This window comes from Nerophis lumbriciformis, linkage group LG07 (genome assembly GCF_033978685.3).
Source record: "Nerophis lumbriciformis linkage group LG07, RoL_Nlum_v2.1, whole genome shotgun sequence".
Lineage (NCBI taxonomy): Eukaryota > Metazoa > Chordata > Actinopteri > Syngnathiformes > Syngnathidae > Nerophis > Nerophis lumbriciformis.
The window spans coordinates 20818782-20831605 of record NC_084554.2 but is presented as its reverse complement, the minus strand read 5'-3'; the positions used below and the strand labels follow the sequence as shown (position 1 = coordinate 20831605).

General features: G+C 39.2%; 1 protein-coding gene across 2 annotated transcripts in view; it reads left to right on the top strand.

Moving 5' to 3' along the window:
• The first annotated feature begins 2591 nt into the window (after window positions 1–2591).
• The window catches only part of LOC133609765 (leukocyte elastase inhibitor-like), a 43108-nt gene continuing 32875 nt past the window's right edge, over window positions 2592–12824 (top strand). The window contains exons 1-4 of one of the 2 annotated variants that reach the window (XM_061965670.1): window positions 2592–2647; window positions 3504–3631; window positions 3776–3898; window positions 4031–4096. In XM_061965670.1, coding sequence (XP_061821654.1) covers window positions 3881–3898; window positions 4031–4096 — 84 coding nt within the window. In that variant the 5' untranslated portion in view covers window positions 2592–2647; window positions 3504–3631; window positions 3776–3880. The remainder of the gene's footprint in view (window positions 2648–3503; window positions 3632–3775; window positions 3899–4030; window positions 4097–12824) is intronic. The other variant, XM_061965669.1, reaches the window with a different exon arrangement.

Sequence of the window (12824 nt, the reverse complement as noted above, 5' to 3'; positions counted from 1 at the left end):
AAAGTCTAGCAGCCGCATTTTGTACCAACTGAAATCTTTTAATGCTAGACATAGGGAGACCCGAAAATAATACGTTACAGTAATCGAGACGAGACGTAACGAACGCATAAATAATGATCTCAGCATTGGTGGTGGACGAAATGAGACGAATTTTAGTGATATTACGGAGATGAAAGAAGGTTGTTTTAGTAACACTCTTAATGTGTGACTCAAATGAGAGTTGAGTTAAAAATAATACAGAGATCCTTTACCGAGTCGCTTTGTGTAATTCAATACTTGGTGGTGAGTCGGATTGGGTGACTGGCGATGATAACAACTACTGTTAAGAAAGAAAAGATGTGTTGTAACATGAAGAGATGATGCATATAAAAAAGGGCTGTCCCGTTCTGACTTGGGGTTGTTGGCATGAGTGCATTATGTAGAGACAGGACACAACATGTAGGTACAATTCTAATTTATTAAGTACAAATACAAACGTGTGCAGCTTGGAAGTGCACAAAAGACCAACACCCTTTAAGGTAGAAACAGACAATGATGACCGTGTCTGTGGATGACTGTGTTTTGTTCAGAAGAAAACACACAAAAGCTAATATAAATAATAATACAATAAATGAAAAAATCAAACAGATAGTTTGGCAAAAATAGACTATCTTAGAATCTCAGTAAAACTAAAATAATGCTATTCGGTAAGAGTAGAAAAGAAAGTCAAACACAAATTCAAATAGACGGAGTAGAAATTTAGAGGGTAAAAGAAATCACATTTTTGGATGTAATAATAGATGATGAAATGAACTGTAACTCTAATACAAATTTCAATAATAAATATAGCAAAATATGTTCTGGACCAAAGATCACTCCATATTCTCGACTGCTCGCTAGTGTTACCATATCTGAGTTACTGTGTAGAAAAATTGGAAACGAACTACAAAAGTACACTTCATTTGTTAACCATCTTACAAAAAAGTTCAGTTAGAATAATAACGGGCATGCTAGGCAGGGGCTCTGTGGAAATGTGACCTTTTTTTTGTTTTATTAACATTTTTGCTAACTCCAGCCGTCAACTTTAAAGTACTTTTGTGCCGCCTGTTGTGTGCAGCCCCTTTTTTTTGTCATTGCGCCTCTAAATTTCCTCGATGACAAGCCAGGCCGCTCCAAGCCTTGTGCATCTCCGGATCCAGACATCATGGAGGGCTCTTTCAAATAGTCTGGTTATGCTGTGTGTACATAATGTTGGTTAATGACTTAATTAATTTTGGCTTTTTATTTTGCAGGTTTGTTTCCACAAGTTAGCTAACATTACTAAGGTAAGGCTTGATAGTAAGAAGGTATCCACAGTATCAATTAAACTGTTTGACAAAACTGCACTGGTTGACTTTAAAACTATTCATGGTTTCTTTTGGGTATATTATCATCTCAATTTTAAATTCCCTTTTTTAAGTTTTTAATCCGTCCATATGTTGCATAGGTATTAAAGGCCATTTCCAGTCATAATCAATTGTATCTCAGAAATCAAGTCACCTATGATCAGTTCATCTCATGACATGTAAACATATTTCCACTGGACTAATAATGGTTCATAGTGGTTCAAAATGTCTTAAAATAAGCTTGTTCTAACTATGTGTATTATAATTTCTGTTAGGCTATAATTACATTTTTATAATTTTACAGTAAGTCCTTCTGTTGTCAACTAGGTGTTGTATTGAATTTGTTGAATTTGTGTTAATTCTCTGTACATTTTTGTTTATACACATGTAAAAGAATGGCTTCTCCCAGATCTCTCACAACAGTCCTCCTGGACTGCAGAGAAATTTTCAAGAAGACTTACACTCTTGGTAATGTCAAGGACATTACAGAGGCGTGTACATTTGCACTATCGTGCAAGCAGAAATGACCAGAATTCTGAAGTTCTGCTTAGATTTTAACAAATACATTGACACTGATGTGAACTGCAATGTTGAAAACATGGATCAGTTCCAAATTCTATTCAAGTCCTTTCAATCAGATGTTTGTGATGTCAGTGCCACTGCTGTCACCACACAGGAAATGGAAGTACAGCAGGTATGTTTGTTCATTTGTTCATGTCTGTTAATTTAAGGTCACTAAACATAATATTCTGTTTAGTGAGCCTGTGTGCCTTTTATGTGTAGTATTATTATCCCAGTGCTTAGATTAAGTGGTAATATCTCTACAGCAGTATACTGGTTAAAATAAAATACTGTATATACGGACAAAAAACTCCTTGCCAGAACCATTGTGACACTTAACCCATCACTTAACATCAAGATGGAGGATGAAAATGAAGGATATGTAAGGGAATGTTGTTAAGAGTGTGAAACACACATTACGTCGATTGATTCTGATAGTAGCTCATTAGATCACTGTTTTATTTGCGTTGTACTTGTACTCTGTGTTGTAATGGAACACTTCTATGATCTAACATGCCACACTGGCTTTCTGGAAGATAAGCTGAGGAATATCTGCCGAAAACTAAGGGATGATTGGCGCTGTTATTGCAGAAGGGGTGGATCATCTGAAGTCACTGTTCGACTTGAAGAAGTTACAGAAAGTGATGAGTCTGTCCAAGAATGGATAACTGTGATCAAAAGGATGAAGCTTAGTCCTGAGAACCTTTCTTCGATCAAGATGGGTATGGACAAAACCTACTTCCACTGAAGATACTGGATATCTAATCAGTCACCTACACTGGCAGAGATTGTTGAGAACTACCCTCGTTTCATTGATATGCCATATCTGGTAAATCAGTACATTTAATCACCACCTGCACTTTCATTGGATTTCCATATAACCTTGTCTAATCATTAGGGATGTCCGATAATGGCTTTTTGCCGATATCCGATATTCCGATATTGTCCAACTCTTTAATTACCGATACAAATATCAACGGATACCGATATATACAATCGTGGAATTAACACATTAGTATGCCTAATTTGGACAACCAGGTATGGTGAAGATAAGGTCCTTTTTAAAAAAATAAATAAAATAAAATAAGAGATGAATTAAAAACATTTTCTTGAATAAAAAAGAAAGTAAAACAATATAAAAACAGTTACATAGAAACTAGTAATTAATGAAAATTAGTAAAATTAACTGTTAAAGGTTAGTACTATTAGTGGACCAGCAGCACGCACAATCATGTGTGCTTATGGACTGTATCACTTGCAGACTGTATTGATATATATTGATATATAATGTAGGAACCAGAATATTAATAACAGAAAGAAACAACCCTTTTGTGTGAATGAGTGTAAATGGGGGAGGGAGGTTTTTTGGGTTGGTGCACTAATTGTAAGTGTATCTTGTGTTTTTTATGTTGATTTAATAAAAAATAAAAAAAACGATACCGATAATAAAAAAAACGATACAGATCATTTCCGATATTACATTTTAAAGCATTTATCGGCCGATAATATCGGCAGGCCGATATTATCGGACATCTCTACTAATCACCCTTGTGTTGTCCTGTTGGTAAAACTTAACAGATCGACAGAGAGTTTGAGAAGATGTTTCCAAACAAGACGGACATCTATCTACGCAACCATGGTCCCAAAACTGTTGAAGCTGGCTGCCCTTGAAGGAAAAGATGAACCACCAGAAGTTGAGAGTGCTGGTAATGTTTAGTTTATTTATGGAGGATTATCATGTCTTTTTGTGTTGTCTTCGGTGCATGAAGACTCCCCAAGTTGACACACATTTAACCTTACAGTCTCACATGTCAGTTATGCAAACTGTGTATATTTTTCTATTTCTACAGAATCAAAGTGCTATAGAGCACTGAAGATGCTCACACATTATCTGCCCCTACTGTGTCAGATCTAAGGAATGGACAAAATGCAACATCGAATCAGCTCTGTCCTACATGTTGGACATTAAACAAGTAAGAATATCTTAATTTGTGATAAGAATATAAAACAAGTGTGATATCTTAATAAGTAAATTATTCATAACTTGTAAAGATCATCTGTGTGCATGATGTAATACAATGTGTTGCATACACTGTGTGTTTTAGCCAGGAACAAGTTTCCATGACCTCCTACAAACCACTGACCCTGCTCCAGTGATGGAACTTCGTCTGGTGAGCATTGGACATCCCAGCACACAATCAACACACTATGTAGTCATTCCATTCCAGGAAGAGGGCCTCACCTGCAGTCTGGACAAACTCTTCAAGTTGTATTGGGTTTGTAACCTTGCCTGTTTGGTAGAGTATGAGTTGTTGATTGAAAAATGGCAGCCTGTGGACATGATTTAAACATTTTGAGTATGATAAGTGTGCATACTTGCCAACCTTGAGACCTCCGATTTCGGGAGGCGGGGGGCAGGGGGCGGGGGTCGGGGGCGTGGTTGGGCGTGTGGTTAATTCTTATATATATATATATATATATATATGTATACATATATATAGCTAGAATTCACTGAAAGTCAAGTATTTCTTTTATTTATATATATATATATATATATATATATATATAAGAAATACTTCATCTACTCATTGTTGAGTTAAGGGTTGAATTGTCCATCCTTGTTCTATTCTGTCTCTATTTTTCTAACCATGCTGAACACCCTCTCTGATGATGCATTCTGCTTCGTCTCCTTGTTGTGTGCGCAGTTGTGCACTGCACTCTCTAAAAGCCGTAGATGTTGTCACATTTGCATGTACAGTAGATGGCAGTATTGTCCTGTTTAAGAGTGTCACAACATTGCTGTTTACGGCAGACGAACTGCTTTACGGTAGACGGAAACGTGACTGCTGTTGTTGTGTGTTGTTGCCGCGCTGGGAGGACGTTAATGAATTAAGGAATTATTGAATTAAATGCCAGTTAAATTTCAATGATGTTGTTTTTTATACAGCATAGCATGCACACACACACACACACAAACACGTGTTGCCAATATACACAAAATGTGTTGATTTTGAGTAAGTAACACAAACATTTGTTACTAAAACCTACACATGTACTGTGTTAATATAAGTAACAAAGTTAATGTGTTAAAATTAACAAAAATTCAGTTGTCCCCCTCTGGACATGGAGATGTGTAAAAAAACAACACAAATTGTGTTATTTCCAACACATTCGTTTTAAGAGTGCAGTGCTTTGAACATGGCAAAAAGGCTAGCATATTAATAACGCAGATATTGGCATCCCATCATATTACACAGATTCAAACTGATTCAGGCATAACCATTGATGACCTTGAGATAAATTACATTTTTACGGATTTTTATATATCCACATACTTGCGTGCTGAATGTTCTACCCCTGAGCTGGATGGCGTTTTTAATAATCCCCTTAGTTTATCAGTCTGCTGCTATGGAATTGGAGAGAACAGTCACTCACTACTCCAGGAGTGAATGTTGCAGCATTATCACTACCAAACGGTAAATCTCGGGCCGGATGGTTACCCTTCCAAATTAAAAAAAAAAGTTCTGGCATAAGCTTGCCCGTTTATCATTGAATATGTACAATGAGTCATTTAAATCTGGCCAGCTCCCACAAACGCTTAACCAAGCGTCAAATTCACTCCTCTTGGAAAAAAGTAAAGTGCACTTTGCCTGTTGAATGTGAATTTCAAATTATTGTCTGAACTACTAGCTTTATGTCTTGACACTTATCTTCCTTCTATTATCAATGCAGATCAAACCGGTTTCATTCGAAATAGGCACTTCTTCTCTAATCTTCGACGTCTTTTCAATATATTGTGCGCTTGCTTCAAACACCTAAGAGGCAGTGATATCACTGAATGTGGAAAAGGCTTTTTTGACAGGGTGGAGTGGAACTTTCTATTTTATGTCCTGGAGAGATTCGGCTTCGGTAATAGTTTATTTTGTGGGTTAAACTTCTCTATTCATCCCCAGTGGCCAAATAATATTTAATCCCAACACTTTTTCCTTGATCGTTGGACGCAATGGGATGTCCTCTCAGCCCATTGCTTTTTGCTTTTGCCATTGAGCTTTGTGCCAATCTGCTTATTACAGGTATTTGCAGGCACAATGTGCAGGTGAAAGTCTCTCTCTATGCATATGCTTATGTGTCACAGACTCTCTGTATCAGTCTTGGCTGCACCGAGTACTCTTTAAGCTTTTGGTCATGTGTCTGGTTACAAATTGAACTTGGCTAAAAGTGAAATTTTTACTATAAATTATGCTGCTAAGAAATATCCTCTGCACATTTTTCCCTTTAAAATTGCCTCACAAAGTTTCACATACTTGAGTGTCCAGGTACACAAACTCTTGCAGAGCTTTATAAAGCCAACTTTGCTCCACTGTTGTCCAAAATCCAGGAAGACTTTGACCGCTAGTCTTTACTTAATTTAATCTACGGTGGCCCGTGTCAACCCCTTTAAAATGAATGTGGTTCTGCGATTTCCCTATCTGTTCCAAAGCAAACCACTTTTTTCCCATTAGTCCTTCTTTCGTAAATTTGATAGTCAAATTCTAAACTTCATTTGGAATAGGAAGACTCACAGGTTACATAAACAGTGCTTCTAAAGACTCAAATCGTCGGGAGGATTAGCACCATCGTACTTTAGATTTTATTACTGGGCCACCAACATTAGAATTCTTAAATATTGGCTGCAATATGAAGCATTTGATCTTCCCCCGCTGTGGTTGGTTATGGAGGCAAACTAAACTAAGGTCATGTCTACACTAAGTCGTTTAACCCCTTAAACGAATAATTATTTAGCCTAAGCCCCGTATCAGCCACACTGAACCATCGTTTAAGGTCCCCCTCCGGACAAATTTTTACACGGATAAGTGCGGCGTGTATTTCTTGAATCTCCGGCTCTTAGCTTTGTATGGACTCATTGATCGTTTACAAACTGAGTTCGGAGAGGAAGTGAAGCCAGAAAGATCGCGCCCACACAGGAAGTGACGCCAGAAAGACCGCGCCCTACACAGAAAGTGACATCAGAAAGAACGCGCCATAACATAACAAAAATGGAGGCGGATCATCCAGACATGCCTGTGTTTCTCATTCTTGTACATGTACAGGCGCATGAATACCTTAAGAGAAGGCAACGGACGATTGCAGCTATTTCGGATACAACACACCTTAGACAGCAAGAGAACTTTCAAATGTCCAGGTCAGCTGTGATTCTACTTACCGAAAAACTTCATCCCTTCCTCCCGTGGATGCAATACAGGCAGTGTGTGATTACAAATATAGCTTTATGGCTTGCATGGTCATCGAGTGTGCGTTTGGACGACTGAATGCACGCTTTGGTTCACTGCGCCGCCCCATGGACATTAACCAGACTGACCTAACATTCATTGTGTAATGCTAGTTTTGTACTCCATAACTACTGTGAAGCCATGAAGGAGCCACTTAACAAGCAGTCCGTGGTTGCCGCCTTGGAGTACGACCGCCATTTTCAGCTTCCAAGCACAGGCTAGATTGCAAAAATGGAAAATGAAGGTGAAGGCAAAAGAGTGAGGAGTGTCCTGACCAGATATTTAGATCCCTAGATTAATTGTTGTAAAATGTTTTTATTGCATTGTCTACTTTCTCATGTCGATTAAAGATTTGATTCATGTATTATGGCTCAGTTGTGATTCACTACAATAGGGCCCACAGTACACTGGATTTTAGTTAATTGAAATACCAAAACATTGGATATTCAAAGGATATACATTTTAATTTAAAAACTTGCACACAAAACACAGAAAACAAATGTAAAATGCAAAGCAAACTATTTACAATATAGCTTTTTTACATAACAACTTCACAGTGAATTCAAATCATCTATTGGAGAGCTTAGAGCAGATGGATGCTCAGGTGGATTTTTTTTTTTTTCCGCGCATGCGTACTAGGTAGCGTTGCTTCGGCGGACGGAGGGTGGCGGGGGTCTTAAACGGTGGCATTGTTGTGTGTGGACACGGATAAGGCTAGGTAGGATTTACCCTGGATAACCTTATCCGTAAACGGGGCTAAACCGGTATCTCCTAGAGCGCTGGCTCACTCTCTCATTCACTCGTCTACTTTTTCTTTCAAGAAAAATCAAATTGTAAAAGCTTCAATTAGGATTTGGATTCCGTTCAAGCGCAATTTGTGTCACATTTGGAATGCATGGCTGCGATGGTTGTGTTCCCTCCAAGGCAGAAAGACAAGCTGGAGCAGCATGTATATAGGATTGTGCTTTAATTATTTAAGGCAGGACAAAAAATACAAAAAAACTCAGACACTAAACAAGCGTGAAGCAAAAAATAAAATTGTCACCAAGGGTGAACAGCGAGGAATTCTAAAGTATGGAAAAAAAACACTTAAGCATTGTGAAAACAGGATGAAACGCAAGTGTCGCCAAGAGCGAGCATTGACCCAGCAACTTGTGCTGGGTGACTGAAAACTATAAAGGGGAGTGATTAACCAAAACAGCTTGTGGGAACACTAATTACTAAACAAGGGCAGGTGTGGAGAATTAGTGTCCGTGGAAACCAACAGTAAACTAAAGGAAAGAGGGTACAGCCAGGAAACAGACTAAAATATAGGAAAAAAGCTACTAAACATAAATCACACCAAGACCCAGGTAATGGATCGTGACAATTTGTTTTTAAAGACTAATTCCAGTCTTGACCCCATCACTGCTAATCATGCTTTCCCCCCTCTGTTATAGATAGTGCCTTCTTAAGGTGGTCAAGTCAGGAGATCAACACCATTAAAGATGTATACATTGACAACACCTTTGTCTCTTTCCAGCAATTGTATAATACATTTTCACTGGATTAAAAATGTTCTGTATTTTGTCAAACTGGATAAGATTAGGCTGACATCGAACGGTTGTTCTGCAAAGTTTCAAGAACTGTATGGTGCTTTTCTGAGATATGTTGGATAAATGAATCTCCAAATTAACCCTGATTAAATGACAATTGTTATGTGGGTGGTTGATGAACCTTTTGTGTGCTTGTGGGTTGCTATATCTCTCTAAGGTCATTGAGGAATGCAGCTGTCTGTGGTTTTATGTTGACTTCTGTCTGTGGTTTCTTACAATATTTATTATAACAATTATTTTTTCTATTTTTATTTTATTAGTATTATTATTATTTTACTTGTTGGGGAAAACCGCACAATTGAGCTATGTTTGATAGTAAACCAATGTTTAAAAAAGAAAAAAACATAACTTTGGATGTACAGAAAGAACACTCAAACCCTAATTTATTGAATAAGAAATATTAACATTCAATGATTTGGTGCATTTGCAAACAGCTAAAATTATGCACAAAGCAAACTATTACCTGCTTTCCAAAAATGTACAACAATTCATCTCAACAAAAGAGGAGAAATGTAACCTAAGAGAAAAATTTAACTTAAAACATTTGTATGCACATACATCACTTAAGACATTTAGTATATCAGTATGTGGAATTAAATTATGGAATGGATTAAGCAAAAAAGACAAACAATGTACTAAATGATGCAGTTTAAGAAACTATTCAAACTCAAAATTTTTACAAAGTACAAGGAAGTAGAATCCTGATAAACATTTTGAACCTTATTGAAAACATGATAATGCCAGAAAAATAATGTATGACCGAAAAAGGGGTCAGCGGAGGCTGCGGCGATAGAATGATTTATGACCCCCGGAAGTGAGGGTGGGCCGGTGGGTTATGACCCCCCAGGAAGTGGCCGTGACTTCTACGTAGTACCTATTTGGGGAGGGAAGGGGGGGATGACTTCACACTCATAGGGCGTAGCCTAAACCAGAAATAGGATATACACTGTGACAATCTGTCACTTCATGTCTGTTTATGTTTCCTTAGGTGGTGTTTATTTCCTGTCAGCGCTCTTATTTTTGTTCCACTTCCTGCATGTCTCCCTGAGCGCTCGTTTCCCTCACCTGTCCCTGATTGGCAGCCTGGCACACCTGGTTGCAGTTTCCAATCAGCCTGCTATTTATGCCTGCCTCGCCTGATCGTCAGGGCTCGAGGATGAATTATGTTAAGGACTTTTTGCTGCATGCATGACTGCTCCTCCTATTTGGAGTACAATAAAATACTCTTACCTGCACATCGTCCTGCTGTTTCCTGCATCTTGGGCTCACAATTACCGCAGCCATGCTAGTTCCTCACAGAATCCTCAAGCCAGAAAGTGACCTCGCGGGAACCCCTGTTGGTGACGTGGGGCCGACGTTCTGGACCGCACATTTGCTGGAGGACATGAAGGCCAAGTTTGTGTGGTCTCAACCTTGGGCAGGCTCACTCTTTCTCCCCCCGGCTCTGCCGACGGCCCCAGCGCTCCGCTCTGCTCAACCTCCTCTGCCTGCTGTGCTACGCCGGCACAGCAGGCAGAGAATACTTTGGTCCCTGCAGAGGATACTCTGGTCCCTGCTCTTCCAGTGTGACCTTTGACGCCTCTTCCTGCTAGTCCCATGATGGTCCTTTGGAGCCCACAGCGCTGTCCATCCTGGCGTCCTGTCCGGACTTGCATACTTCTGGACTACAACCAAGATGCTGGTGTGCCGTTACCACTTGCGTCCGCCTCCTTGTCGGCCACTGATGTGGCCGTTCCGTGGTCGCCCGCCTCGCCTGCTGCAGCAGCGTTTGACTCGCCGCCGCCACCTGACTCGCGCCCAGTGAATTTCGGGGACACTTGGCCTGGCGACTCACCACCAAGTCTTTCCTCCGCCTTCCCGTGACTTTTGAACTTGTTCTGTTTTTTTTCTGGGGACATCTGGAATCTGTCCTTTAGGGGTTTGGGGGTACTGTGACAAACTGTCACTTCATGTCTGGTTATGTTTCCTTAGTTAGTGTTTATTCCTGTCAGCACTCTTAATTTTGTTCCACTTCCTGCATGTCTCCCTGAGCACTCGTTTCTCTCCTCTGTCCCTGATTGGTAGCCTGGCACACATGGCACACAGTTGCCAATCAGGCTGCTATTTATGCCTGCCTCGCCTGTGTGTTAGGGCTCGAAGATTAATTATGTTAAGGACCTTTTGCTGCATGCATGACTGGTCCTCCTTTTTTGAATACAATAAAAGACTCTTACCTGCACGTCGTCCTGCTGTTTCCTGCATCTTGGGGTCAGAACTACCGCAGTCATGCGAGTTCCTCACATATATGTCATATCCGGCCGCCATTTTAATGTTGTAGTTTTTACTAATAAACCCGCCATCTTGGTTGTAGTCCAGTAGTTTGCGTCATATTTGGCAGCCATTTTAACTTTGTAGTTTTTATCGTGTAAGGCACCATGTTGGTTGTAGTCCAAGTTGTACCATGTGACTGCTTCAGGACGCGGTTCAGCCTAGCTGCCCGCTGGTACCACGTGACTGTTTCGAGACGCGGTTCAGATTTTCCCGGAGATTAGACAACTCATAAACCGCCCAAGATCCATTGAAAATGTGTGCTTTTGAAACTTGTGGTCTGTTCGGAATATGGATGGAGGATAAAGATAATTTTTAAAATGCCGCTAGAATCAAAGGACGACAAACTGAATCCAAACGACAAACTTGATTTCATTTAACAAATATTTAATTAATACCTTGTATTGATGACGTCATCAGAATTTTGGTAGTACGATGATTCGCGGATCCACCTTTTATTCCACAAGACGTGGGTTCGATTCTCGGCAATGTCAGTTCTCAAATGTGTTGATCGCTGTAAACATTACATTTAATAAAGTAACGCATTCTGTATTTTTTTAACCAGCTACCAAAAATCAATAGCTGGATGATGGAAAAATGTTGTCAAAAAAAATTTAATAAAAAAAAAGACAAAAAATAAAAATTAACTAAATCTCCTCTGTTCTATACATCATTGTGTATGTTACATTATATTGTCATCTTCCTCTTTAAGCCATTTCTTCAAGGTGACAGAAAAATATTATACTTAGACTTAGACATAGACAAATTTTATTGATCCACAAGGTAAATTGTTCCACACAGTAGCTCAGTGACAAAGGATGGATAGGGTAATGATGGAAAGGATCGTGTCCACAAGGGCACAAAAACAGGGCGAAAACAAAAGGTATAAAGTAGATTAAAAATATACCATCGTAGCAATATAAAATATAACATATGTAATATTTACATATTATGTATACAGTATATAATATATACTGATAGGTTATATAATCATATAATAATATAATATAACATATCATATGACTCTACCAGGTTGGTAAATTTCAAACACACAATATATATATATACATATATAACACATAAAACATATTGTATTATACTTTGTTGATTTACCTAGCAAAACCATTTTGTCAAACATTTATTGTGATTCATTGTCATTTCCAAGAGCCATAATAGTCGCAACATTTCAATGCGTTCCACATTATGAGGCTAAGATACAGCTGTTTGTAATTATACATTGGACCAGCAGGTGGAGTCTTGTGAAAAAGCATGCATTGTAGCTTTGGGAATTATGGAACCAAGTGGCTCAAGTGTTCAATGCCTCATGAGGCTTCATCTGACCATCACGTGCATGCACACTCACTCACTCCTAGAGGAACCACCTGTAGACAAAAGATAAATTGATGGATATAGACAGATACCACAGAGATCTGGTATCCTGAGAGGATCATTATTTGGCCCTTCGTTCCCACTCATGGTTCTAACGCTGGTGTGTGGGTGCAATGGACTCCGGCTACAACAATGCCAACCAATGAGATGCAACAGTGATAGTCAAGGGGCAGAGGTGGCCAATAAGAGCCAAGGGGCAGGGTGGTGTGTGTGTGTGTGTGTGTGTGTGTGTGTGTGTGTGTGTGTGTGTGTGTGTGTGTGTGTGTGTGTGATTTGGTAGAAAAAAAATACTGAAAAAAAAGATAGTCACCATGCCCCTTAGCTCTCATTGGGTACCT